The 27,440-nt window shown below is 43.1% G+C and overlaps 1 protein-coding gene across 1 annotated transcript; it reads left to right on the top strand.

The window, feature by feature from the left end:
• Positions 1 to 1,397: 1,397 nt before the first annotated feature.
• Positions 1,398 to 27,383, top strand: CS (citrate synthase). The gene is made up of 11 exons (XM_037133222.2): positions 1,398 to 1,590; positions 13,435 to 13,485; positions 16,098 to 16,205; positions 17,126 to 17,191; positions 17,579 to 17,710; positions 17,959 to 18,147; positions 23,953 to 24,152; positions 24,769 to 24,898; positions 25,025 to 25,126; positions 25,328 to 25,537; positions 25,851 to 27,383. Exons 1-11 carry the CDS (start codon positions 1,549 to 1,551, stop codon positions 26,019 to 26,021), a joined length of 1,401 nt encoding a protein of 466 aa, XP_036989117.2. The 5' UTR covers positions 1,398 to 1,548; the 3' UTR covers positions 26,022 to 27,383.
• Positions 27,384 to 27,440: the final 57 nt, after the last annotated feature.

Here is a 27,440-nt window from a genome sequence, read left to right as displayed (position 1 = left end):
ATGCTAAATTGGGATCAAATATTGACCAGTGGAGCTTTGAGGTTACTGACAAGGGGGCAGAGGTCACTGCTTCTCTGGGACATTGCTTGGCTTCTCTTTATGAAGTTCTTTCCTAAGATTTACCTTTATGATCCCCAGCCCAGAGCAGCATTTGTCGGTAGGTGTGAAGCTGGGTACGAGGAAACTTGGCAAGAGAAAATGATGGTTTTCTTTTTCTTTTTCCAAGTCCAAGCTATGAACTAGGTCTATTTAAACCTGGCTTAGATGGTGCTGGGACCTTTGAAACTTGTTACTGCTATGTGAGGAGATAAGAGGACTGTTCACTTGGGGCTTGGGTTTGTAGATAAGGTGCCCCGGTTCTTGAGTCAGTTCCCCTCTGCTCTTGAGTCAGTGACAATGATAGGTTTGGGGAAGTAGAAAGGTCCTGAAGTTTTGTCTGCCCAGAGGAGTTAGTGAAGAATGATGTGAAATGGAGACCACTTTCGTGCCATGGTTCATTAGTGGTTTCTGAGGCGCACAGGATAAGAATGTGTAAAAGGTAGCCAAGTAGCAGAGATCCAGATCACTCCTAGGGGAGTGATCCAGAGACAAAAAGGGAGAGTGCCTAATGCCTGATTTTGGATGGGTTTGGTCTGCAGCTCCTGATCTTACTGCTAGAAGTGGAGTGGGCTGGCTCTAGGGGATTATGTGACTGGAGGAGTAATGAGACTAATGCCAGGACCCAGAGGCTCTCGCCTGTCCTGGGAGCCTCCACATTAAGGAGGCATTTGTAAGACTTGAATTTCCTGGCACTAAACACAGAACTGACAGCCCACTGGATATTCAAGTCTTGCCTTTGCCTGCCTTCTCCACCTATGGTCTGTCAGTTATGATCTGTTAGAACCTATAAAATAGCATGGCCTCTGCTTACCTCAAAAGATCTCCATCAAGCAGCCAACTCTGACATCATACCCTGTGTTCACATTATGTCACCTCTGGCCATTAGGTCATTGACCAAAGACATTCAAGAAAGCACGCCAAAGGGGTAGGAAGAACGGGTACTGATGAATTGCCGTGATAATATATTAAGGGGCTGGCTTCATAGGACCTTCAAAGGTCTAATATTCTGTAATACTCGCTTAACAACTAACCCCAAATGTGTTCTGGGTAAAAAAAAGACGGAGAAGAAACTTAACTGAGTTCTCAGGCACATACTTAGCCACCTACAAGTTCCTTCTGTCACTCCCGCCCGATCCTGAATTAGCCTAAACCGGCGGTCCAATCCTTTTCGCCACAACTGCTGTCAACGGCTCAGGTCCCGCCTCCCCTCCACACAGGACCAATGGCGGAGCCCGGGCCAGTTCCCTGAGAGGGGCAAAAGTGGCTTCCGGGCTGTAGGCGGGGCCTTGCTAAGGACCTCGAACTGGGCTCCACCGCCGGTTCGTCTACCCTTTTCCCTCGGCCGCCTCCTTTCAACCTTGTCCACCCGTTGGCGCGGCGGCGGCTCCTGTTCCTGCCGCAGCTCTCTCCCCTCCCTCCCTCCCCACCAGATTCCCTAGTTCTCCTGACATGGCTTTACTCACGGCAGCTGCCCGGCTCCTCGGAGCCAAGGTAAGCAACTGAAGGAGGGAGCGCGAGGTCCCTAGGTGGGGCTGAAGCATTGCGGCCCTCAAGCCCCGGGGTCTCCCTCCCCTCCCCTACCCTTACGCGCTCCAGCACGCCTTAAAGGGGCCCTGCTCTTGGCTGGCCGCCTGCCTTGCGCGGACCTCCCAGGGCCATGTGCTCCGCTGGCCTTCCGGCCCCTGCGGGAGAAGTGATCACTCCCCGCTCGCCCCCGGAATGTGGTCTTGTGCACCTGGAGCGGCACCGGACGGTGCTGTCCCTGTCCATCCGGTGCTGTCCCTGTCCATCCGTATGTTTGTGGTGGGAGGGGGTGTGATGCGTGGTCCTGGAAGAAGGATCCTCCCATGGAGAACATAGGTGTTGTGTTCCATCAGAGTTAGGGCAAGAGCCTGCTTGGAGGAGGGGATGGGAGATAGGAGTGGCAGCGGGAACAGATGTGCTCCCTCGACTGGGCCAGAGCTGGATCGATGGTTGATTTCGGCTTCAGTTTTGTGAGGAGGGTTTTGTCAGTTCCTGGCTGCCCGTTTCCTTTTCTCCACCCCAATTATTTAAGCCTTTAGTGACCAAGCCATAGCATTTCCTGCAAGAGTAATGGGAATGGGACTCGGATCCTCTTTGTCCTTGGGATTCTTTCACTTTACTCTTTATATAGGAGGGCTTGAGTCGGGTGGAGCGCCTCTATAAAACATGCGTGGATATCACATATGATTGGAGAAAAAAACCAGAAGGACTGATCCTCCAGACAGCAGGCCATTAAGAAAAGATAACTGAGCAGGAGATTGTAATCCCAAGGTCACTACTCGATCACCCAGATTTTGCTGTTGCTCTTAAGTCTGCTCTACCCAGGGGAGATTCCTCTCATTTGGGGGGCGGGGGACAGCCCTATGCCTTTTGGATCATAGGAGTATTGTTGCAGGTGTTGGTGCTTTCAAATTGTCAGTACTTTTGTGTCTGGATAATGTGGTCCTTTAAACAGAGAAACTTGTGCTGAGGGAGTCCCAGCCCTCTAATCCACACAGGGACAGCCCCACAAGTGACCTTGACTTCTGCAAAGAACTTATACTTTCTCTTCTGCAGTCAGGTGAAAGCTGCCAGCACCTGAAGTTAAGGAAAACCTTAGGATGGTTTTGGCTTTCTGTGTTACCTTGCGTGGTTGGCAAATGATATGAAGTCTGTAGAATTTGCATTTGGTGGAGGCTGATCATTTGTGAGATATTTGTCTTACTTGACGGTTGCTTCTCCTCCTTCCAGGCAACAGGGCAAGGAAACCTCCTGGGACAACGAGCAAGTTCTACATAGTGTTTTTGGCAGAATAGGGGACACCATAATTGGCTCATTGCAGAGCTGCTAACACAGAGCAGATAGTCTAACCCTGCAGTGAATTTGAAAAAGGCTTAAGATTTATTTTGTCTCTTATGCCTCTGGGGAAGTTCAGAAAACTTTTGAGATGACAGGGCTACATAACTGTAGTACCACTTTTATTTTGCTTTCCTGTTAGAGATGGACCTAAGGATCCCAGAAATGTGTAAATAGAAAGCTATTAGAAGGCTTTTGACTCCCTAAAACTAGCAAAACCCAACCAACTCAGGACTGAAAATTTCCTGATATTTAAAAAGAAAAGTTAGGATACTAAAAAGCCTTTCAATTTGTCAGTGTCGCTAGCACCTGTCTGAGCTTTCCAGGTTAGCCTGCAGCTTAGTTGGTACTTGATTTTACTCTTCCTGTGAAAGTAAGCTTTAGGAGGGAAGAATAGTCTTCTGACATGGGAGAACTGACCCCTACCACTTTGAGTCTCAAGGTCATATATAGTTTCACTTTTCCGAAGAGAGACTTTTTTAACCTTGCTAAGAGACACAAATATTAGTCATTCTGTTTTTTCATGTAACTTAATGAACACCTGAGTTGGAGAGCTAGTCTTATTCAGAGCTTTGAGATTGACTTGTTTATCCAAATGAATTCATACGGCGCAGTGGCTTTAGTATTAGCTGTTGGCAGCTTAGCTTCGTGATGAAAACACTGACTTTACACAGGTGATCTGGGTTTGGGTTTGGGCTGGGAATTGGTGCAGGGCCACCAGTTCACTTCTGGACTCTTAATGCCAGTGTGGCTTAGCCAACCCTAGTTACTTCCTGTCCCATTGACAGTCCTCCTCCAAGTTAGGATGTTTGATAACTTGGAGTAAATCAATCCAAAAGTGTTTCTAGATTATTGTTAGACTTTTTCAAGACACTTAAATTAATACCTATCCAGACCTACTCCTATAACTTTTCTATATATATCCTAGTCTGATACAGGGTTCAGTAAAACTGAGTCAGTTTTGTTCTGTGAAATGTTACTTAGGCTTAAAACCCAAAACTTTCAAAAGCAAGCACTCAGATCTCTGTGCTTTTACTTTATCAGCCTACCCAAAGTAGTGGCAATTCCTCGATGCTTACTATATGGACCAGAGATGAAAAATGGAGAGTAAAAAACCTCATCGTGTGCTGGTGGTGAGGTGATTGCATGTGTTCTTCCTGGTGGCCTTTAGATCGGTAGTAGGTGAATGCCTGGGTGAGGGAAGGCAAAGCGAAGTAGCTAATAGAGAAGAAGAGGCTGGCATTTCTAGTTCTTGGAATCCAAGTGGGCAGAAGGTAGGAAACCAGACTTGGCAGATTTTTCTCAAAGCACACACTAATTCTTTCTGTCCTGTGTCAGTGCTTTGTGTGATAGAGTTGAGCAGGATGTAACATTTAAAACAGGAGAACCCTGACTGGTGTGGCAGTTCCCAGTCACACCACATTCCTGGGTTCAATCTGTGAACAGGGCGTGTATAAGAGTCCATCGATCAATGTTTCTCTCTCTCTCTTTCTCTCCCTCTCTTTCTCTCTCCCTCTCTTTCTCTCTCTCTCCCCCTCCCTCTAAAAATAAAATAAAATCTTTAAAAAAGAACAAAAAAAACACCAAGGCAAGGCAACTTTAGTGATAGATCTTTCTTAGGATCTGATTTTAACTGTCAGTTTTTCCATCAACTGCCCAAATTCCTTAGATTTCTGTATTTCTTTTAACATGATATCTTTTTAAATAAATAGTTTTATTTATTTATTTTTAGAGAGAGGGAGAGAAACATCAGTCAGTTGCCTCTCACATGCCCACAACCCAGGCATGTGCCCTGACCAGAAATCGAACCAGTGACCCTTCAGTTTGTGGGATAACACCCAAACCACTGAGCCACACCAATCAGGGCTGTTTTTTTACTTTATTCTTTTTCTTTTTAAAGAATATCATTCTAAAAGTTCTGTTAAGTTCACAGTAGGCATCGTTACCTGGGATGCTTGTTCAGACTGCACAGTCATGAATCCTTCCTTTTGATTCTGATTCAGCAGAGGTGGGATGGGATCTGGAAACCTGCGTTTTTTTCAAGTACCTCAGTGCCTGACGACACCCATGGTCCTTTTTGGTTGGGCCACGTGCAGGCCTTTTTGTTTTTAACTTTATTGAATGTCTGTATGAAACTTTGTGAGTGTTTGGGCATTCTTTTGGAATTAGTGATTATTTTAAAAATTGACTTCAAAAGTGGTTATTCTAACCAGTAATCTGTTTGGGCTATTATCTTTAGGTTTGTTTTCCTAAGTTTTTTTTTTTTTTTCTCCCAAATACTGTAGGAAACCTCTCTTGTAAACCCCTCTAGCAAAGCATTAGGAACTAAAATGTGTAAGAACTTCTAGTGGAAGTGACAGAACTAGTTTCTAATTCCTGAGAAAGGAGTAATATATGGGGCAGATCCCATATATTTTATTTCATGGAGAAATGCATGCTTAGTGTGTGGCACATAATAAGTAGGAGTTCAGCAAACATCTGTTAAAAGAACGGTAGGGATTTCTACTGAAACGAGAATTAGAACTCTTGCTTTTTTTTTGAAGCTGAATTGGTGTCTTTTGCTGTCTTCTTTGCTGGTTGGTCAGCAAACCTGTAGGGAAGAGTCTGCTAGAAAATGACAGGTAGCTCTGGCTGGGTGGCTGGGTCAGTTAGAACATCGTCTCCATACACCAAACTTGTGAGTTGGATCCCATCAGGACACACACAAGAATCAACCAATGACCGCATCAATACGAGGAACAAGAAATTGAGGTTTCTGTGTGTGTCTCTCTCTCTGTCTTCCAAAGCAATAAATGAAAATTTAAAAAAAGAAAATGACAGGTAGAATGAATAAGGAGATTTTGAGTGTGAAGGGGGTCAAAGTAAGAAATCTGATTGCTCTGCTTAGGCTATTCAGTGGCCTATTAGGTGCAGGCAGACTTCCAATACCACCATTTCGAAACGCCGATGTTAAACGGCTTTAGTTCTCTGACCTGGTTCTGGGGAAAGAAGAGCCTTTGTCCTGTGTGTGTTCTTTTTCCTTTAATGCAAGTTGTTCCTCTGCACTGGAAGCCTTTGTAGTGCAAGATTTTTCCTAGCAGTTATTAGTGCATTGTATTTGCTTCATCAGCTAAGTCAGTTCTGCTAACTGGGAAGCTCTTTTGTTGATGGAGGACAGGGACTCTCTGAAACTCAGAGCATCTCTCTCAGGCTTTTAATGTTGGAGTTCCCAGAGGATATGTGGCAGGACATACTCTGAATGTATCTGCAAGAGAGGATCAAAGAAAATTTTGCTTTTCCCCTGTAGAGTGAGGTTCATAGATGTGGACCAATGATGATAACAGGCTAAGATGAGTAAGAGAGAAATAACTACATTGAGTAAGTACTCATCCAAATAGAATGCTACAGTTGCCAGAATTGGGGGGAGAAGGGAGTCCTTTTAATTGATTTTTTATAAGTAATTTGGCCATTGCTCTTTTCCAGAAATATCTGAAGTATGACAAGGCAAGTCTTTGGCAGAATTCCCTGCATGTACTATTAGTCCTCTTCTCCCTTTGACCCTTTCAGGCATTCTTTTCATTGTGTTTCTCCATCCTAGCACATTTGAGAGCTACAGCCCACCTCTAGCAAATTCACTAGAAGAGTTCTTGCAAGGGTGGCAGCAGGTTTGAAAAAGCCTCTTAGTGATTGTGATACCCCCCCATCTTTGTAAGCAGCTCTCTCCATCTCCCCGTAAAGGAGCTGACCTGTTGGGTGACGTGACTCCCCGATTAACCTGACAGCTGCTGTTCCAGTAGGGTGACTCTATGCGTGGTGTGCAACTGGAAACTTAAAGCCCAGTTGCCAGTACCTCCAAAATGGGGGGAGGAACTGGGTGGTGAAAATCAGGGGTGACTCAGGTTTGTAATCTGCCTGTCCCATCAGTGAGTAGAGCCTGCATGTACTGTACAGAGCTACTCAGCAGCTTTCTTTGGCAGTCAGGGCATAGAGGAAATGCGGTGTGTAGCCGTGGGTGTGACAGTCCTCCAGCATCTGTCTAGAGTCATTTACTCTGCTGGTGGAGATGAAAGTTAAATTTGTTTTCTTTCCCTCCTCCCTTCTTGGTCAGGCAGCCCTTAAAAAGGAAATTGGGGCTTTTTTTTGTGTGTGTTCCCAGCTAGAGGGAATTATCCATTCATCCCTTCCTCTGGCTTGCCTGCCTCTTTCTTAGTATCCAGTTTCGGAGAAGAATTGCGACACTTGAGGCAGTAGGTAATTGATCAATACAGTTCTGAGAAACAAATACTTCTTCAACTCAGCTATGCAGAAGACACTGTTCTAGATGCTTTATTATGACCAATTTAGAGATGTGAAAGCCAAGGCAGGGGTGTCTAGCCTGTGACCCAGGATGGTTATGAATGCAGCCAAACACAAAATTGTAAATTTACTTAAAACTGTTAAAAAAATTTTTTTTTGCTCATCAGTTTTTGTTAGCGTTTGTGTTTTTAATGTGTGGCCCAAGACAAATCTTCTTCCAGTGTGGCCCAGAGACGCCAAAAGCTTGGACACCCCTAGTAGGGGTTCAGAATAGGCCTCACCAAAATACGCCACCAGTGGCGTATTGTTTGGCGTGTATGTTATTATGAGCTAAAGTCCATCAAGACACTGCAGGCTCACAAAAAATTTACTTCTCCCTACCAGAAATATCTTTTTATGACCTAGCTAGGTAGAGGATGGGCGGACTTCTAATTACTGAACATCTGCTCTCCTTCCCACCCTTCTCCCCTCTGAACCCCCAAGGCCGTCCTTACCTCAGGATATCAAATGTACCTCATTTGCCCTTCCGTCTCTGCATCTCTTGTGTGGGTGGGCTTCCCATGTGTATTAAATTTGGTTCTTTGCTCTCATTAGTCTGTCCTTTTTAGATTTAATTACCAGGTGGGTGGAAAGAACCTGAGAAGGTAGGAGGAAGGGCCTACCTTGCCCACAGGTGTCAGGCGAGACAGCCAGGGTGGCGTAGCCGGGCCGGGGCAGGGTTTGGACTTAGGACTTGGTCAGGACTTGACCCTCAATAACTCCAAGTCCCAGGCTCTTTACATTCTGCCCTCTGCTCCTTGGCTTAACACTTTGGTTGGACCGTGATTGTGTCTCAAACTTTATTGTTTATGTGAATCACCTAGTGATTCCAAAGGTCTGAGGCGAGGCCCAAGATTCTGCATCTCTAAGAATTTCCAAGTAATGCTAAGCCATTGGCTAGGCAGTCATATTTTAAATAGCAAGGCTTTTGAATACTTTTACATAAGTCCTTGTTGGAGCCTTAGAATCAGACTTTGAGCTGAGTAGCTTGAGTGTTAGCCTAAGTATGGAGAAGGAAAGAGAGACGGCAGTTAGTTGATTGGCTTTGGATATCTCAGGTACTTAGCAGTGGGGCTGGGGCTAGAACGCAGATCTCTGTCCCTTCGTCCACGTCATGTGCTCTGTCTTCTGTCTAAGTAGGTGAGGTTGTCCTCACTGAAATTTTTCCTGTTCTAGCCTTTTGAGTGGTCATACCACTGACTTGCTTACTTTAAAAACTTTCTGATTTCTCTAGTGTTTCCTAAGCTGCAGGGTTAGCTAAAAAATATGACTAACCCTTACACTGAAGGGTGTGAGAAAGTGGTCATACTATTTCATTTAATGTAATTATTTTATAACAAATACAAAGCACTTGCTATGTGCCTTGGCATGGTTTTAAGTGCTTTTTAAGTACAGAGTTGGGCAGAAGTACCTTTACAGTTGTCCATGTGGAACATACAGTAGTAAGTTATACTACAAGAATAAACTCACAACTGTAAACCTACTTTTGCCTCACCCTGTAGTCTCCACAATCATTTGAGGTAGGTACTATTACTGTTCCCATTTTACAGATAGGGACACCGAAGTACAGGAAGGTTAAATGACTTGGCTAGGGTCACACAGCCAAGAAGTGGCAGAGAAGAGTAGCAGAAACAATATACTAGCTTTATTCTCTAGCTGCATAGTCAAGGTGTCCACAAATGAGATTTGCAAATCGGAGATCTGGCTAAGAAGTGTTGCTGATGGAGATTAGGGACCATTGAGATCAGCTCTCTGAATTACCCCTGAGGCTTCTCATTAAGTGACAGAGATGCTCTCTACAAAGGAAATTAAGACTGCTGATGGTGGAAGTGAGGCGATAATTTAGCTCCAGATTCCTCTTCCCTAACCATTTGCTTAAGGTAGCATTCACAGGAACAGGTCTGAGAAGTGGCTGAGCAGCAGTCACGCCCCCTCTGCTTCCTTTTAGTGATGTTACATCCTTACAGCCTTGGTGAGGGACCTCCCACCCTTTCTTTCTGATTTCCTCTTTTGTTCTTTGTTTTACTCTTCAATGAATTAAAAGAAGAGGGCCACTCATTGATTCTCGCAGTTCTCTCTCACAAGGGGAAAAGCTTTGTTTTACGTTCATATTAGTGAAACAAAGACCTCCAGTCTGAGGTAATTTCCATTTTCATCTTAAGATCTGGGCTCTCATTCTGTTGATCTTTTATAGATGCCCCCCCCCCCCCCCCAGACTTAACCTTAGTCCTGGCCTGGTGGCTACGTTGGTTAGAGCGTTATCCTGATACACCAAGGTTGTAGGTTATATCCCCAGTCAGGGCACATACAAGAATCAACCAGTGAATGTATAAATAAGTACAACAACGCCCTGGCTGGTGTAGCTCAGTGGATTGAGTGCGGGCCTTTGAAGCAAAGGATTGTGGTTCGATTCCCAGTCAGGGCACTTGCCTAGGTTGCAGGCCAGTTCCCAGTGGGGGACACATGAAAGGCAACCACACATTGATGTTTCTCTCCCTCTCTCTTTCCCTTCCCCTCTCTCTGAAAATAAATAAATAAAATATTTAAAAAAAATAAGTACAACAACAAATCAGTGCTTCTTTCTCTAAAAATCAATAAGTAAAAAAATTTAGCCCTGGCTGGTGTAGCTCAGTGGATTGAGCGCGGGCCTGCGAACCACACGATTGCGGTTCGATTCCCAGTCAGGGCACATGCCTGGGTTGCAGGCCTGTTCCCTGCAGGCCGGCTCCCAGCAGGGGATGCACGAAAAGGCAACCATACATTGATGTTTCTCTCCCTCTCTCCTCCCCCCCCTTCCCCTCTAAAGATAAATAAATAATAAAATCTTTAAAAAAAAATTTATTTTTATTTTTTTAAAGAAGATTTTATTTTTTTATCGTTTTAGACAGCAGGAAAAGGAGGGAGAAGAACATCAGTGTGTGAGAGAACCACAGATTGATTGCCTCTCGCACGCCCCCAACTGGGGACCTGGTCTGTAACCCAGGCATGTGCCTTGACCAGGTATTGAACCCGTGACCATTCAATCCGCAGGCTGGCACTCAATCCACTGAGCCACACCATCCATGTCATAAATTAAAAAAAAAACTTTTTTTAACCCTTAAAAAAAGGTTTAACCTTGAACTATTCTTTTTATAATCCTTCCTCTGAAGCAGCCAATCATGATGAAAACTTAAAGGTGATTTAGAAGTGGAAAAATGATCCGTTGGTGGGGGGAGGATTGAATGTGGGAGGTGGAGGGTGAGTAGGGCAGGGGAGAGTAATAGGGGAAAATAGGCACAACTGTAGTCGAAGCACAGTACAAAAAAGAAGAAAGAAAAATTGTCCAGTATGGAGCTGTTTCAGTTTCTCTCAGATGATGTGTTTCCCTGTAGCCTCTTTGAAAACACAGCCAACCACCACATTTCAAAGGCTCGTTGCAGGGCTGGTGTAGTCCCTGGGAGGTGGGGCCTCCGTGATAGGGGGGAGGTGGGACTGCTGAGCATGGAGCAGCTTGACGTGGTTATTCACTCTGTAAAACAGTAGTCTGAACTTATTCACGTGTTTTCTCTTGTCCACTTTTTGGTGACTAGGAAGAGTAGGCAGTTAGTTCTTTAGTGCCATTTGCCCCTTGTAGGGTAAAGAGGCTAAAGAGCTGTTTACTTCTTGCCCAAATGGTCCTCAGTGAATGACAGCAGACTGTTTAAGAAGTTAATAGGCCGTAGCTGGTGTAACTCAGTGGATTGACTGCTGGCCTGTGAACCAAAGGGTTGCTGGTTCAATTCCCAGTTAGGACACATGCCTCGGTTGCAGGCCAGGTCCCCAATAGGGGGGGCATGTGAGAGGCAACCACACTTTGATATCTCTCTCTTTCTCCCTCCCTTCCACTCTAAAAACAAATAAAATCTCTTAAAAAAAAGAAGAAGAAGAAGAAGTTAATGAAAGGAGTTGGGGACCGCCCTGGGTGACAAGTTGCAGCATTCCCCCTTTGCTTTAGGGACATAATTAGTTTGGCTCTGCTCTCTGAATTTAGCTTTGGATTGATTCTTTTTAAAATAACCTTTTCCTAAAGGGTCACTTCCCTTTTCAGTCCTCAGTCCTGCCACAACAGAAAGAGGGGTATTGAAGTCCAAAAAGCCTCAGACCCCTACTGAACCCCTATCCTACGAATGTAGCTTTTTGAAATTTATACATTTGTCACTGGTTCACTTGATTTTCAGTGCAACTGGACAGTAAGGCAGTAGTTACTAGAAGAGGTATTTCTGGCCTTTTGGCAAAAGGAGGAAAAACTGTAGACTTGCTCCAGGATTAGTTTATATGTGTGTAATCTTTTTAGTTTTCAAGGTGCTTTTCTTTTTATTTGTATTTTTCATATCACCTTTCAGTCCCCTTACACCTCCCTCCTCTCAGCAGTCACCACACGGTGTCCGTGTTCGAAGCACTCTTGCGTTCATCTTATCACAGAAGGACCCTGTGAGTCGTGCAGTGGCTGTTAGCACCACATGATAGAGGAGGAATCTGAGGCTGACTTCGTCTCATTTTATCTTCACAACAGTCTTGTGCAGAAAAGTTATCTCCTTGTCTAAAGCTTCTTTAGCTGGTTAGTGTCGTAGCCATCCCTTGTCCACAGGGGTCACATCCCACGACCCGCAGTAGATGCCTGAAACCACAAATAGTACTGAACCCTGTGTACACTGTGTTTTCCCCACACGTACGTGCCTGTGAGTTTAATTTGTAAATTAGTGACAGTAAGAGATTAACGACAACAACTAATAATAAAATAAAACAATTTTAACAATACACTGTTGTAAAAGTTATGTGAATGTGGTGTTTCTCAGAATCTTTTACTGTACTGTACTCACCTTTTTGTGTAAACAAAGCATTTCATGGCTTCTCTTTGCCATATTCCAGTTACCAGCATCGCTACTCTACATGTTTAGGGACCATCCTTAAGTATCAATAAAAATGAGGGTTATTTGAGTGACAGTACTGTGATACTTCAACTGTGGATCTGATGACCAAGCTGGCTGCTAAGTGACGAAGGGGCAGGAGTGTATATGGTGTGTACACGCACGCTGGACAAAGGGTGATTCACATCCCCGTGGGCCGCAGCAGGATGGTGCAAGATTTAAAACTTACAAATTCTTTATTTCTGGAATTTTCCATGTAGTGTTTTTGGACGATGGTTAACTAAAAAAACCAGGGATAGGTGCTGTGCAGTATATAATTGGTTGTATTTTCAAAGGCAATGGAGAACTTTTTATTGCAACTCAGCTGATCTTCTCATAGAAGCTCTTTTGGGGGGCGGGGGACCCATCTCTAAACATAGAAATAGACTCGTTACGTCACTTGTCTTTATGGTGAGGGATATACAGCCTCCTGGAATCTCAGGTCTCTCTTTCTGGATAACTTTCTTCCCGGAGTGTATTCGAAAACATTCCTTTGGGTGCAGGTGTAAAAGCGATAAATGCTCAGCTTCTATTTGTCTGCCAGGTCTGTATTTCACCCACTTTAGGGTATTTTCTCACCTGGGTACACAACTCTAACTTAATTATTCTCTCAACACTTTGAAGATTTTTCAGTTTCCTAGTTCCCACTGGTATTTTTGAGTAGTCTTCTGTCAGTTGTTACTTTGTAGATATTCTGCCTTCTCTGCTTTTTTCAGGAGCATTTGAGGTATAGTCTTGCTTGCGAAAGGCTGCCTCTGCCTGTGGGCTCCTAGACTGACTGGAGAGGTGGAAGTGCTGCCAGAAGACTAAGTGCAAGAGAGACCTTACCAGCAGGGGTTGTCATTGGTCGGTTTCCTCATTTGCTTTTCTCAGAGCCACTCAGAACTGGTAACAGCTAGATTGTGATAGACTGGGTGCTCTGTAACAACATCCTTACTGACCTTTCCTTTGTGCCTAATGAAGCCCATCCCTGGAGCCCAGATGATGGGAGAGGAGAGTCTGCCTTCAGGAAATGCAAATGAACTTCTGGATGCAAGAAGCAGAGTTAAACTGACTGCTGCCTCCAGATTCGGTCACTCCTAAGCTATTCAGAGCTTTTCACAGCTCTCTAATGTCATGCTGTCGTACCATTCTTAGAGGCTAAGATGGAAAGAGAGAGGTTAGGTCACTGTCACTCCTTGTTAATACATAAGAGAGAAAAGTAACTATTGTGTAAATTTTTGTGTTTTCTTTGCAGAATGCATCCTGTCTTGTACTTGCTGCCCGGCATGCTAGTGCTTCCTCCACGGTAAAGTTTGAAAATGAGGAATGAGATTCACTGAGTAGCTTGACCCTGGTTTCGGGCTGGGGGATGGTTTGGCTGCCACCCAGACTCATCATTATCCTGAGTATCTTCTGGAGGTGTTCATCGTTGTTGTTATTGTTACTGTGGTTATAATTATTATTATTACTGCTATTTTAAGAAGTAATGTACTCAGAGACTTCCAGTCAAGATGGAGGCATTAGTAAACATGCTTTGCCTCCTCCGCAACTACACAAAAAATTACAACTAGATCTCAAAACACATACCACCCAGCACCATCAGAAAATCGAGCTGTATGGAAGTCCAACAACCAAGGATTTAAAGAAGCCACATCCAGATGGGTAGGAGACAGTGGTGTGGAGGGGCGATAGAATAGGCAGCCCCGCATTCCTGTGCGGTAGATTTTAAAAATCGGGATGGATACTTGGGAGCGAGGGGTTCCAGTGTCAGAAGGATAAGTCCCCATAACTTGTGGCTGTAAAAACCAGTGGGGGTTGGGGTGGCAGAAGAAACTGCCAAATTTTCAGGAGACTCCTCTTAAAGGGCTCACCTAGACTTAAAACTTAGGAGACCCACCCCCTCTGGGATTCAGCACCAGGGCAACAGTTGGAAGGGCACCCATTACACATGAGGAAAAAGTGAAATGATTGGAAACAGGGTGAGTGCTGAGGAAACCTCCAGAAGCCAGGCAGCAGCAATGTCCCCTCTCTGAGCGCCCCGCCCCCAGAGAGCCACAAAGCAGTGAAGCAGGTTGCCCCACCCTGGTGATTACCCAAGGCTCCACCCCACACAATTTACAGGTGCCTTTTCTACAGTAGGGTACAGCACTAAGACAGGTAGTCTGCCAAATTGAGGAGACAAAGAAATGTGGCCCAAGTGAAAGAAAACAAAACTCCAGAAAAAGAACTAAACAAAATGGAGATAACCAACCCATCATATGCAGAGTTCAAAACACTGGTTATCAGGATGCTCAGAGAACTCATTGAGTATGGCAGCAACCTAAAAAAGACCTAGGCAGAAGTGAAGGTTAAATTAAGTGAAATAAAGAAAAGTCTATGGGGAATCAACAGTGGAGGGAATGAAGGTGAGATTCAGATCAACAATTTGGAACATAAAGAAATAAGTACTCAACCAACACCGTAAGCAGAAAAAAGAATTTGAAAAACTAAGGATAGTATAAGGAGCCTCTGGGACATCTCCAAACCTACCAACATCCAAATCATAGGGATGCCAGAAGAAGAGAGAGGAAGAAATTGAAAACCTGCCCTGGCTGGTATAGCTCAGTGGATTGAGCGTGGGCCTGTGAACCAGAGGATTGTGGTTCGATTCCCAGTCAGGGTACATGCCTAGGGTTACAGGCCACTTCCCAGCAGGGGATGCATGAGAGGCAACCATACATTGATATTACTCTTCCTTTCTCTTTTCCTTCCCCTCTAAAGATAAATAAATAAAATCTTTTACAAATATATTAAAAAAGAAATTGAAAACCTATTTGAAAAAATAGCAAAGAAAACTTACCTAATTTGGCAAAGAAAATAGACATGCAAGTCCAGCAAGCACAGAGTCCCAAACAAGTTGGACCCGAAGAGGACCACACCAAGACGCATCATAACTAAAATGCCAAAGGTTAAAGATAAAGGGAATTTTAAAAAAGATTTTACTTATTTTTAGAGGGGAAAGGAGGGAGAAGGAAAGGGAGAGAAACATGGATGTAGGAGAGATCAGTTGCTTCTTGCATGCCACCATCTGGGGACCTGGCCCACAACCCAGGCTGTGGCCTGACTGGGAGTCGAACTGGCGACCTTTTGGTTTGCAGGCTGGCGTTCAATCCACTAAGCCACACTAGCCAGGACTCAATAAAATATATTAAAAAAAAGAATCACTCAATAGTAGTAGTGAGATGGGAATATCAGATGTTTTTGCCTGATCTTTTTTAAAATTGGTAAAATATGCATACTGTAAAATTTACTACTTGAACAATTTTTAAAACATTTTAAAAATTTATTTATAGAGAAAGGAAGAGAAACATCAATGTGTGGTTGTCTCTCACGCACGCCCTACTGGGGGCCTGACCCACAACCCAGGCATGTGCCCTGACTAGAAATCGAACCAGTGACCCTTTGGTTTGCAGGCTGGCACTCAATCCACTAAGCCACACCAACCAAGGCCATTTGAACAGTTTTTAAGTGTATTAGTTCAATGGCAATAAGTGAACTAATACACTTAAGTTCTAGTGAACTTAAGTGAACTAAGTTCACTCAATGGCAATAAGTGAACTAAGTGAACTAATACACTTAAGTTTTTAAGTGTATGAGTTCAATGGCAATAAGTACGTTTACATTATTGTACACCCATCATCACTGTCCATCTTCAGAACTTTTTCATGTTCCCAAATTGAAACTGTACCCATTAAAACAATTTCCTAGTCCCCTTTTCCTCTACCTAATTCTTTTAACCTCATTTGTACAGAGCAGTTGACTAATCTTCCCTGGCAGATAGAGAAAGCCAAGTTCTAAAAAGCAGTCTTCATACCTACTTTGCAGGAAACATAGTCAACATTTTGACCATCACTTAGCTTGTCTTTTTTCTCTTTTTAGAATTTGAAAGATGTATTGGCTGACTTGATACCTAAGGAGCAAGCCAGAATTAAGACCTTTAGGCAGCAACATGGCAAGACAGTGGTGGGCCAGATCACTGTGGACATGGTAAGGGTTGGGGGTTTTGGCTGGAAAAGTAACTCTGTAATGCACTTCAACAAAAGTACTGCTCTTTTTACTGACTGTTCAAAAGTACCAGGTCCGGCACAAATAACGCCCCTTTTTTTAATTACAAAATCATAAGCATGTAATTCTGTCACATAACAATATCACACTCAAGCACACCATATAACAGTTGAAGTGAAATGTTCAAATTAAAGCTATAAATTACTATACTACCAACAATACTCAAGCAGGCATTACTTCTGCCTGACCCTGTATTCTGTCCCTTACAGGGAAATGTTGGTGCTTAATGAGGTTAATTAGAAATTAGACTATTGTTTTCTACAGATTTAATAGTGGAACCTAACTTAATTCACCTGTGGGAGGGATGGATGAAGTTTCTATTCCTCCAAACCCCCTGTCTTTTGAGGTCAGGTGTGTCTGTCTGTGACCCGATGCTGCACCAGCTGTCCAGTTAAACCGCAGCTCCAGCAGGCCCCGTGGAGCAGCTTAGGCTGGCTTCTCCTCCAGCCCTAATAATAGTCTGTTTCGCTCAGATGGCAATTCCACAGCGGTGTCCAGCTATTGGTCTCTATTTACTTCCTCTGTAATAGGTCCCATTCTGTTTACTTTGGTTGGAGAGAATGAGGGTGGGCAGAAGAAAAAATAAAATTCAGTAAGAAAAGGAAGCAAACAGAAGCAGAAAGATCAAATAAAGATAGTGATTTCTCAATTTAAGAATATCACTTCCAGCGTTAGCATTCTCCCTTGCAAAGGTTCATACTGTAGTAAGTTAACTCCTTGGAAGTCGTCCCCCAAATGAAGTCTTACAGGTCAGAGGTAAATGACCTCTCCAAGATCCCGTGAAGCATTAACACGCTGTAGCCTAAATTATTCTATTGGCTCCATCCTCTCTTTCTCTTTAGATGTACGGTGGTATGAGAGGCATGAAGGGGTTGGTCTACGAAACTTCAGTTCTCGATCCTGATGAGGTAAGAGACACTCATGTTAATCATCAGTAATTACTGTGTTCAGCGACTGTCGTGCATTCCGTGGTTTAGAGTGCTTTATTTCTTATTCAGAGATACGTAATAGGGGAACACTGAGGGTAAGGAGAACAAAATAAAGCACCTACCTTCATATTCTGGAAGGTTGAAAATACATATATATATGTAATAACTTAAAAAGAAGTTTACCCTTTTAATAAATCAACTAGTAAAACTAAATATTTGAAGCAGAAGTAAGTAGTGATGTGAAGATTTAAGTTTTAAAAGTTCTACTGTAATTCATCGACATGTCCGATAAAGAGTGGGACCAGTCAATTATGTAATTTCCAGACTGATAAATACACATTGTAATTCTTACTCTTCTCCTTCTAGGGCATCCGTTTCCGTAGCTACAGTATCCCCGAATGCCAGAAACTGCTGCCCAAGGCGAAGGGTGGGGAAGAACCCCTGCCAGAGGGCTTATTTTGGCTGCTGGTAACTGGGCAAATGCCAACAGAGGAACAGGTAAAGCGGGACATTGGCCTTTCTCATTCCCCTCCTTTGCCTTTCTCTGCCTCCGGCACTTAATCCTGATGTGGCTGTGGGTGGTAGTTTGTAGAGATGGGTGGTACAATGAGGGGAAGGAATCACAGCAGAGTTCTGCTGTGTAAGTGGATTGGGTTGAATTCTCTTCTGTTTTCTTTACTCAGTGTCACTGTGTTTTTTCTCTTCTTTTTCCTAGCCTAGTTTGAGCAGTGTCTCCTTTTCCACAGGTATCTTGGCTCTCAAAAGAGTGGGCAAAGAGGGCGGCTCTGCCTTCCCATGTGGTCACCATGCTGGACAACTTTCCCAACAATCTACACCCCATGTCTCAATTCAGTGCAGCCATTACAGCTCTGAACAGTGAAAGCAACTTTGCCCGAGCATATGCAGAGGGCATCCACCGAACCAAGTACTGGGAGGTAGGAGATTTAGTGCAGTGATGAATGTGTGATGAGGATTCAGAAGAATTGAATGTGAAGGAAGAAGAAGAGTGTAGAATCTTTAAAAAAATTTACTTCTGAGTTATGCCAGAAAGTTATTTAACAAACTTTTATTGTTACTTACTTTTCACCAGTCTTTGAGATTATAAAGATATATGGAGCGTGCTTTCTATTACCAAAGTTGTTGGTTCTGTTAGGGTGATGTGCATGCAAAAAAGAAATTGTAATTCAGTAACCCTGCTGGAATATATACAGAGGCTGTTGGAAGATTGAAAAAGGATGTACTTAACCACGGGGTCCCTGAGGAAGACTTCACAGTAGTCTCACCCTGCCCTCAATCAAGGAGAGCCTTGAGAGATCTCACAAGCTGGAGGAGAATGGCAGCCAAGGCAGCTCTAGAGTCTGGGGGGACTAATGCCAGTCGGCCACAGTTCTGGACTAGCCAACTCAAGATACCTGTCAGGAGTGTGAGGGTGGTTCGTGTTCTGGAACTGGGATTCAGGATACTGCACTTTGTTTCCTGAACATGAAATGCTTGTTCTCTGTGGTTGTAGTAGGAGAGACCGCCGTGCCTTGTGCCAGTGCAGGGTGTCTAATTCCCTCCATCTCTTTCCAGTAGCCCACATACTCTCACACCTGGGTAAGGTACAAGTTTTCTGGCTAGTTTGTAGGAGGACATCTTATTTTCTTCTGTTTCTTATTCAGAGACAGGTAATATGGGAACAGAAAAGGTTTTTTTTTTGTTTGTTTTTTTTTTTTTACAAAACGGGTATACTGAATGATTTTTGACTGTAAGATGCCCAACTGCCTCAGAGGCCCAAAGGTTCACTGTGATGCAAGACACAGAATGGTCAGTGGGCCATACAGTGGTACACTGGGCTGATGAAATCCCCTTGGGGGTTGGCAGATCCTGCTGCATTTTGTTGGTCAATATTTATTTGATGCCAACTGTGTATAGAGAATTATGTTTGCTGTTGGGGGCAGGCGGGAGGGAGAGTTTGCGATTAACAGCAGCCTGTTTGGCATTGAAGAGGAAGGCGTTGGAATGGTGCGGCGTGCTCGCATTCAGAGCTGCACATCAGTAGGTTCAGAAGGCTGTATAACCTGAATATACTGCTTTTCCTTTCCTTCTTATTGTAAAATGCTGTTCACTTGTTAACTGTGTGGGTCACCCTAACACAGAAGAACTACAGTTGTGTTTTAAAATGGTCTTTTAGAAACGTGACCACTCAGAATTGCCTTCACTACTCATGGTGCAGCTGTCTTGCGTGTCACGTGGAGCAGGGAAAACAGCTCCTTCATGCTTTTTAACAGATGACCGTAGGTACTTCCCGGCAGCCAGACATACTCATGGCTTCACACCATCCTTTGCTGAATCACTGAGATGTACTCCTCTGCTTGCTATTGCCTTCATTTCAGTGCGCAGCCATTGACTGATTGTTCTGGAGAGTATAAGCAGTGCCATGTATTTGTCGGCCTTAGGGTGTGTGTCTAATGAGTGCATACTAGACAAAAATTAGGTTTTAGTGCTTCAGTTTAGTGGAGCTTAATGCTCTTCTGCTGCTACATCTTGTAACTCTTAAAACTTATATTTGCTGTTTCAGTTCAGTTTTCTGTTTTGGTTAATTTAACCATGGACTATTTAAGTATTATCTGACAGCATTCAAGTGGTTATTTCTGTTTTAAAAACTGAGTGTGTATATGACCTGAGTGTTTACTGTGATCGTCAGTTCATCTTATTTTTACTTCTACCTCCAGATGATCATCTGCCTACATTTCTTCTATCACAGTTCATATAGCTTTACATGGTATAACCTTTTGTGTTGAAAGAGTTAGGTCCCTTTTTACTTAACTTCACTGAAGTCCAGATTACTCTGATGCAACCAGCTGTTTAATTGTGAAATAGTTATAATTTAATGATGAGTAAGATTTGCTGACAGGTCAAGTTTTACTAATAGTGCCACCTTTTGTAAGGCCTATAAACAGTATATGTGGGTCTTGAAGCTGCTTATAATAAAAACACCCTAACACCTAACAACTTTTGAGAACATGCCAGATATACTTAAGTGCTTTATGTTCATCGTCTGACTTAATCCTCAGAACAACCCTATGAGGCAGAAATTGTTGCCATTTTACTGAGTGGGAAAACTGAGGGTTAGAGAAATTAAGTAGCTTGCAGCTGGTAAGTGGTAGAGACAAGATTCAAATTTGAGTCTGCTCTACTTTGGGGTCTTTTCGCTATTAATCTTCTTCTCTGACTTCTTAATAATGATTGATAGGTAAATACTTGGCCAGAATTTAGCCAGCAATAGAGATGGTGGTTCACAATGACAGTTATGGTCAATTTTGTTACCTTTATTCCAGACAGTTGTGATGGTGGCATGTTTTAATGTCTTTTTTCCAAGACTTTTTAGAGGAAGAATGTGTTGGTACAAGTAGCTAAATGGCATTCCAGTCTTCGCTTATTAAAGAATAAATGAGCAAGAGTTCTCTGCCAGGTTTTGGATGTGTGTGTGTGTGTGTTTGTTTGTTTGTTTGTTTGTTTGTTTTATTGATTTGAGAGAGAGAGACATCAATTTATTGTTCCACTTAGTTATTCATTCATTGGTTGATTCTTGTATGTGCCCTGACCTCCTAAGACCAAACCCTCAACTTTGATATATCAGGACAATGATCTAACCAGCGGAGCCACCTGACCAGGGTTCTGTCAGGGTTTTTTTGTTTTTTGTTTTTAACTCTATCAGCATAGTATTGACCACTACAAAAAACTGTCATACCTGGTCTGATAACCTGTTGCTTTATGTTTGTTTGTTTAAAGGATTTTATTTATTTATTTTTAGAGAAGAGGGGAAGGGAAGGAGAAAGAGTGGGGGAACATCAATGTATGGTTGCCTCGCAGGCCCCCTACTGGGAACATGGCTCTCAACTCAGGCATATGCCCTGACTGGGAATTGAACCTGCGAGGTTCGCAGGCCTGCACTCAATCCATTGAGCTACACCAGCCAGGGCTGATAACCTGTTGCTTTATAAACTTTATCCTCACTGGTAGACAGTGAAACAATCTCCTTTTCATAGTTTATGATGTGGTCATTTGTACTTTCCAAATGATTTTTCAGGTTGCATATACTCCACAGATACCGGTTTGCCTAACCTGGGATCCTGTTCTGGGCATTCTACTGATGAATCAAGGTCCCTTAGAACTTCCTATCCTTGTTGTAGGCTTCTGGAAGTAATCTCCTTCCTTGGGGAATGTAAATCTGCAAGGAAGTATAGTGAATAGTATGATTATGGTGTAAGTAATCTGAGAACTTGCAGAAGTACTAAGTATTTTTTGCTTAAGTATCTTTTATTTTGGCAGTATTCTCACTGAATTCTGGTGGCATTGACAGAATTCACTGAGTAAGTGAATATAGATGATTTCATAGGGATTAACTTACTTAGACTAGTTACTATAAATTTTGCTCTTAGTTCCAACAGAGCTACTGAAACTTCATAACTTCTTGTAGGAGCTTTTAACCAGTTAGCTTGATAGGATAGCACTATGTAATGTCACTTAACAAGTATTTAACTCCATGCTTTCTGTATATGTTGAACTGTGGGTGAAAGAAGAGTTTTTAAAAGTTATTTTTTTAAAAAAAGAAACCCTATATCTTTCCTAAAGGAACTTAAAATCCCTTTGAGAAGATAATATTAAGACATAAAAGTTGAGCAAGCTGTTAACATCACAGAAAGAGACAACCAGGTGTTATGTTTCTCTTAATAAATGAACACAACAAAATTATCAAATAGTCTTGCTAAAAAAATGAACTTCAGTCTGCTCGAGCATTTAGATCTAACTTTCAGTTTGTAGGAAATACAGTGTATAGAGGAACATGTTACCATGTTTTGCCATGTAGAATGCACTCCCCTATATAATGTACACCAACATTTTTTGCTCCAAACTTTCAGGAAAGAAACCCTTTTCCGTTTTAATTTTTTAATTCATTTTTTTACTTATTTATATTTATAAACAAAGCTGATTATGGTATTCCAGGGTATCATTTTGTATAGATATTGTTATTGCTTTCTAGAGTTAATGCTTTTAACACATAAGCATAAAAAAGTGAAAACATTTATATACAGAATTAGCACTGCTTGTGTATAATGCGCATCTGTATTTTTCCCTCAAAAATTTGGGCAAAAGTGCACATTATACACGGCAAAATACAGATAAATAGCATCACAGATATATAACCAGCAAAATCTGGGGGAAATTCTACAAAAGAAATAATGCAATTTTCCACAAATAAATTCCACATTTAAAAAAGGAAAGCATAAGAGGAAACTTAAATTGATAAAAAGAGACTTCAGAGACATATTATGGGTTTTCATTCCTAATCAAATTGTGTTGGGGGGTGCTTTGTAATCAGGCAAATTTCAATACTGAAAAGATATTTAATAATACTGAGGAATTGTTGATTATTTTTTCAGTAGGATAATGGTTTAGTGATTTTGTTTATGAAGGGCCTTCACGAACTTTTAGACACACAGGCTTAAATATTTACATGTTGAAATAAGTGATGTCTGGCATTAGCTCAGAATAACTTGAGGGGTAAGAGGGGAATGTAGGGTATAAGTGAAACAAAAGTGGCCCTGAGTTCATTGTTTAAATTAGATGATGCTCATTAGCCAAGTGGGTAACCTTGTGTAAGTTGCTTAACCTGGTCAAGCCCAGTTTCCTCATTTGTAAAATGAAGGATATATTACATTACAGGATTATTGTAAAAAAGAGAAAAAAATGTAAGTAATATATCTAGCTCAGTACCTGTTATAGTAAGTGCTTACAAACTGGAAGCCTGTCCTGACTGGTGTGGCTTAATTCGCTGGGCATCATCCTGCAAAGCAAAAGGGCACTGGTTCAGTTCACCACCAGGTCACGTGCCTAGATTGTGGGTTCAGTCCCTGCCTGCTCAGGGCGCATACAGAGGCAACTAGTTGATGTTTCTCACCCTGTTGTGCTCTCTCTCTTCCCCTCTCTCTAAAAAAACAAATAAATAGCCCTGGCTGGTGTGGCTCAGTGGATTTTGAGTGCCAGTCTGCAAATCAAAGGGTCACCAGTTCGATTCCCAGTCAGGGCACCTGCCTGGTTTGTAAGCCAGGTCCCCAGTAGGGGGCATGTGAGAGGCAACCACACATTGATGTTTCTCTTCTCTTTCTCCCTTCCCCTCTCTAAAAATGAATAAATAAAATCTTTTTTAAATAAACATTTTTTAAAAATCCGTTTCTATAAAAAGAAAAAGAGGAAGGCTTTGCTGTTAATGGTTGAATGCTACTATTTTGATTCTTGGCTTATATGGTAGATTTTCTTTGAAAGACGGAACATAAAATTAAATATTAAAACCTAGTGTCTTAGCACATTCATTGAGTGCAGAGTCATACAGTGGGAAAGATTGTGATGAAACACATACATGCTCACAGTCTGCCTTTGGCACTTTACTGAATAGGCTGAGCTTCAGTTCCCTCGTCTGTAAAATGGAGGTCGTTATATACTTTGTAGAATTGTAAAAATTGGAGATAATGTTTTAATGTATTATACCTGGGGCAGTATGAGTAAATCATCTACCACAGTGCCTGGGGCGTAATAGTTATTCAGCTAAATGGTTATTGTTGTTATGCTTCGTATGTAACCACTCAGCATGTGATCATCAATCCAAACAGCCTGGTCCATGGAGGACAAATAGCATCCCTGCCAAATACTTTGTTGATAATTCTTTTTTTTCTCCATTTTCCTCTTCTCCCCTTTAGTTAGTTTATGAAGACTGTATGGATCTGATTGCAAAGCTACCTTGTGTTGCTGCAAAGATTTACCGGAACCTGTACCGGGAGGGCAGCAGTATCGGGGCCATCGACTCTAAGTTGGACTGGTCCCACAATTTCACCAACATGTTAGGCTACACCGATGCTCAGTTTACTGAGCTCATGCGCTTGTACCTCACCATCCACAGGTGAGTTAGATCCAGCAACCATAGCCTGATTGGTGGAAGTTTTAAGAAAAGCTCCTTGACAGTCTCATTTTCTAGAAACAGGTGGTAGGTGGCAAGGTGATGAAAAATGGCATAAGGGCTGATATCAGGCAAGAAAGGGATCTAGGAAAGAAGGTCAAGAGGTACAGGGAAATTAAAACGACACCGAGAACAAGGTAGTGCTTTTAGCTGCTCACATTAGGTTTTCCTTTAGCTTTCCAGCAGCTCCCTCTTCTGGTCATTGCGTATTAAGGCTGGAGTGAGAGTCGGGGAGGTTGGCACACAGGCATCATCAACAGTAACCTCTCCAGCTCTGCGGATTAGGGAACAAAGGCTAGTAATGAGATTGGGACATCTCTTGCAAGAGCTTATAAATAACTGACTGGCTATAGGCTGGTGTGAGCCCATAACTAGGCTAGTTGTGACAAGTAAGAGAACAACACAGTCTGCATTTCCATAATCTGCTGCTTTTTTCCCTTTTCTTACATTATATTTTTCCCTTTACCATTTATCCCCTATACCCTCTTCCACTCCCCTCCCCACCCCCACAATCATCTCATTCTCTTGGCCTTGATTCTCCTATCTTGTTTCCTCACAGTGACCACGAAGGTGGCAATGTAAGTGCCCATACCAGCCACCTGGTGGGCAGTGCCCTTTCAGACCCCTACCTGTCCTTTGCAGCAGCCATGAATGGGCTGGCAGGGCCCCTACATGGACTGGCAAACCAGGTAAGACTGTTCTTTTTCCTTTCTTGCTCTATATGTTTCTTAACTCCTGTGCTTTTTTTTTTTCCTGATCTTCACGTTCTCCTTGATATGTGTATTCACACTTTTACTCCCATATCTTACCCATAGGAAGTGCTTGTTTGGCTGACACAGTTACAGAAGGAAGTTGGCAAAGATGTGTCAGATGAGAAGTTACGAGACTACATCTGGAACACACTCAACTCAGGACGGGTAAGCAGAGATGCTTAGCCACTCGGAAAGAAGCCAAGACTCAAGTTCTGCAATTTGGAAGAAATAAGGAGAAAAGAATGAGAAGCTGCTCCAAAATTAGAGAAGGAGCTCCCCACCCCCATTTGTCTACTCTGAAAAATTTAGAAAAGGCAAGGATTTCTACCTGAGAATACAACTGGCTTTTCCCCTCACTCTTTACAGGTTGTCCCAGGCTATGGTCATGCAGTGCTAAGGAAGACTGATCCACGGTATACGTGTCAGCGAGAGTTCGCTCTGAAGCACCTTCCTCATGACCCCATGTTTAAACTGGTTGCTCAACTGTACAAGATTGTGCCCAATGTCCTCTTAGAGCAGGGAAAGGCCAAGAATCCTTGGCCCAATGTCGATGCTCACAGTGGGGTGCTGCTCCAGGTGAGTCTTTCATTCCCTGCTTTCCCTTTAGTTTTCACAGAACACTGCTGTTCTCGGCCATGCCCAGAATCCACTCCCTAGTCAGAGCAGGGGCACTTACACCTCTCTCCTTACCTTTTTGATAAAGTTGCCTGTGGTTGGGGAGGTGTGAGGAGGAGGAAAGGTGTGCTCTCTTTTCAGAATTTCAATTGTTAACACTTTTTGAAGTGTCATTTCTATTTAAGGAGGACTGGATTAAGGTTCTATAACCTGGATTTATATGTGCTACTACCTGTGGACCTTTAACAAAACATTTTTCTCTTTTACCTTACAGTACTATGGAATGACGGAGATGAACTACTACACAGTCCTGTTTGGGGTGTCACGAGCACTGGGTGTACTGGCGCAGCTCATCTGGAGCCGAGCCCTAGGCTTCCCTCTAGAGAGGCCCAAGTCTATGAGCACGGATGGTCTGATGAAGTTTGTGGACTCTGCGTCGGGGTAAAACAGACTAGGGGGAAGCTAACTACCAGAAGTGAGGGAGCTCCAAGAAAAGGCATACTTTTGTTTCAGGGGGCATTTAAAGACTTAAGATTAAATTGTATCTGAGGCATTGATAGTAAGTTTGAGGTTACAATATAAATTAAGACTTTAAAAGATGGAAAGGGACCCCTTGCCCCCCTAATCCCAGCCCCTTCCCCGTGCCTGGTATGAGTTGCCCACCAACCGTAGGATGACCAGGATTAATGCATGTGGTGTGGGTTAGATCTGGCTCCTCTTTCCCTGGGTCAGAGCTGATTGCAGAGAATCTGCAGTCCCTTTGGAGCTTTTGGTTCTGTACTTCCCAGCCCTCAATAGGCCCGCGGACCAGGACTCTGCTCCATCTGTTTCCATAGGAATCATGTTGGATCGTCAGCTGCACCAAGCCCCACTGCCCTCTCCCACGTGCACAGACACATCCTGGTGAGACCTGCTGGCCAGCTGGACCTGCTGTGGGCATTTTTTTATGGTACCAGGTGACCATAAAGTCCATGGCATTTGTTGTTACTGGCACCCAGTGTTTGATTTTTATTTCTCTTTTTTAAATTATCCTCTAAAATTTAAGATCTGGGAGTATTGTATCCCCAGCTACTTTAATACCCCCTTTGAGATTTTCTGTACGTGCTGAGCCTCGAGCTGTGGAAGCTCTGGACCTTCTCTTGGTCCCTGCTAGAGACCTCTTTCAGCAGGTTGTATAAACCACTCTGAGATACGGTCTCTCCTAGTTATTGGGCTTCATGAGCACTTCACATGAACTAAGTGTTTAGTCCATTACCCTGGCCTCTTTTTTTTTCCTTTTATTTTAGTTTGCTGTGGGCCATAGAATAGGGACTTGGGAATGACCAGCATGACAGCTTCATGGTCTGGTCCCAGGGGTACTAGCACCTTTTTCTGAGCAGGGAAATGATTTAAGTTTGGACATGGTCTCCTTTGAATATCAGGTCCTAGGGCGAGGGCATTAAAAATAGTCAGCCTCCTCATCCCCAGCCACAAGAATATATCCCTTTATTTATCAAAGTCCTTACCCTGCCTGCCCACTCCCCGAGAGCTCCCAGTATAGTGTTTGCTTTAGGAGCCCCATCTGCACAGGTTTCAGTGACTCAGAATGCTCTGCTGCCTTTTCTTTAAGAAAGGATTGACATACACTCCTGCTGCGCCCCTTCCTCCCTCACAACTCCTGCCTGTGTTTGTGTGGCCCCCCGATCCCCGGAACCACGCTGTTGAGATGGACACACTGTCTGTAAACCCCTGGGTGACTTATCAAGTCAGAATGCAGACTTCAGGTTGTTCTGTATAAAATACAAAATAAATGTTTTTATTAACAATGCTTGAGCCTGCTATTAAATAAGACCTGGAAGAATCTATTATGAGATAAGAAATCTGG

This window comes from Artibeus jamaicensis, unplaced genomic scaffold (genome assembly GCF_021234435.1).
Source record: "Artibeus jamaicensis isolate MK-2021 breed Jamaican fruit bat unplaced genomic scaffold, CSHL_Jam_final contig_233, whole genome shotgun sequence".
Lineage (NCBI taxonomy): Eukaryota > Metazoa > Chordata > Mammalia > Chiroptera > Phyllostomidae > Artibeus > Artibeus jamaicensis.
Note: the sequence above shows the minus strand (reverse complement) of the source record. Positions and strands in the feature narration are given on the sequence as shown.

Bases quoted from the DNA above. Each gene is read 5' to 3' on its own strand.
- CS (XM_037133222.2), top strand. From the start codon at position 1,549: ATGGCTTTACTCACGGCAGCTGCCCGGCTCCTCGGAGCCAAG. The intron at 13,486-16,097 runs GTAAAGTTTGAA...TTCTCTTTTTAG, and splicing joins ATGCTAGTGCTTCCTCCACG to AATTTGAAAGATGTATTGGC. The intron at 24,899-25,024 runs GTAAGACTGTTC...TCTTACCCATAG, and splicing joins TACATGGACTGGCAAACCAG to GAAGTGCTTGTTTGGCTGAC.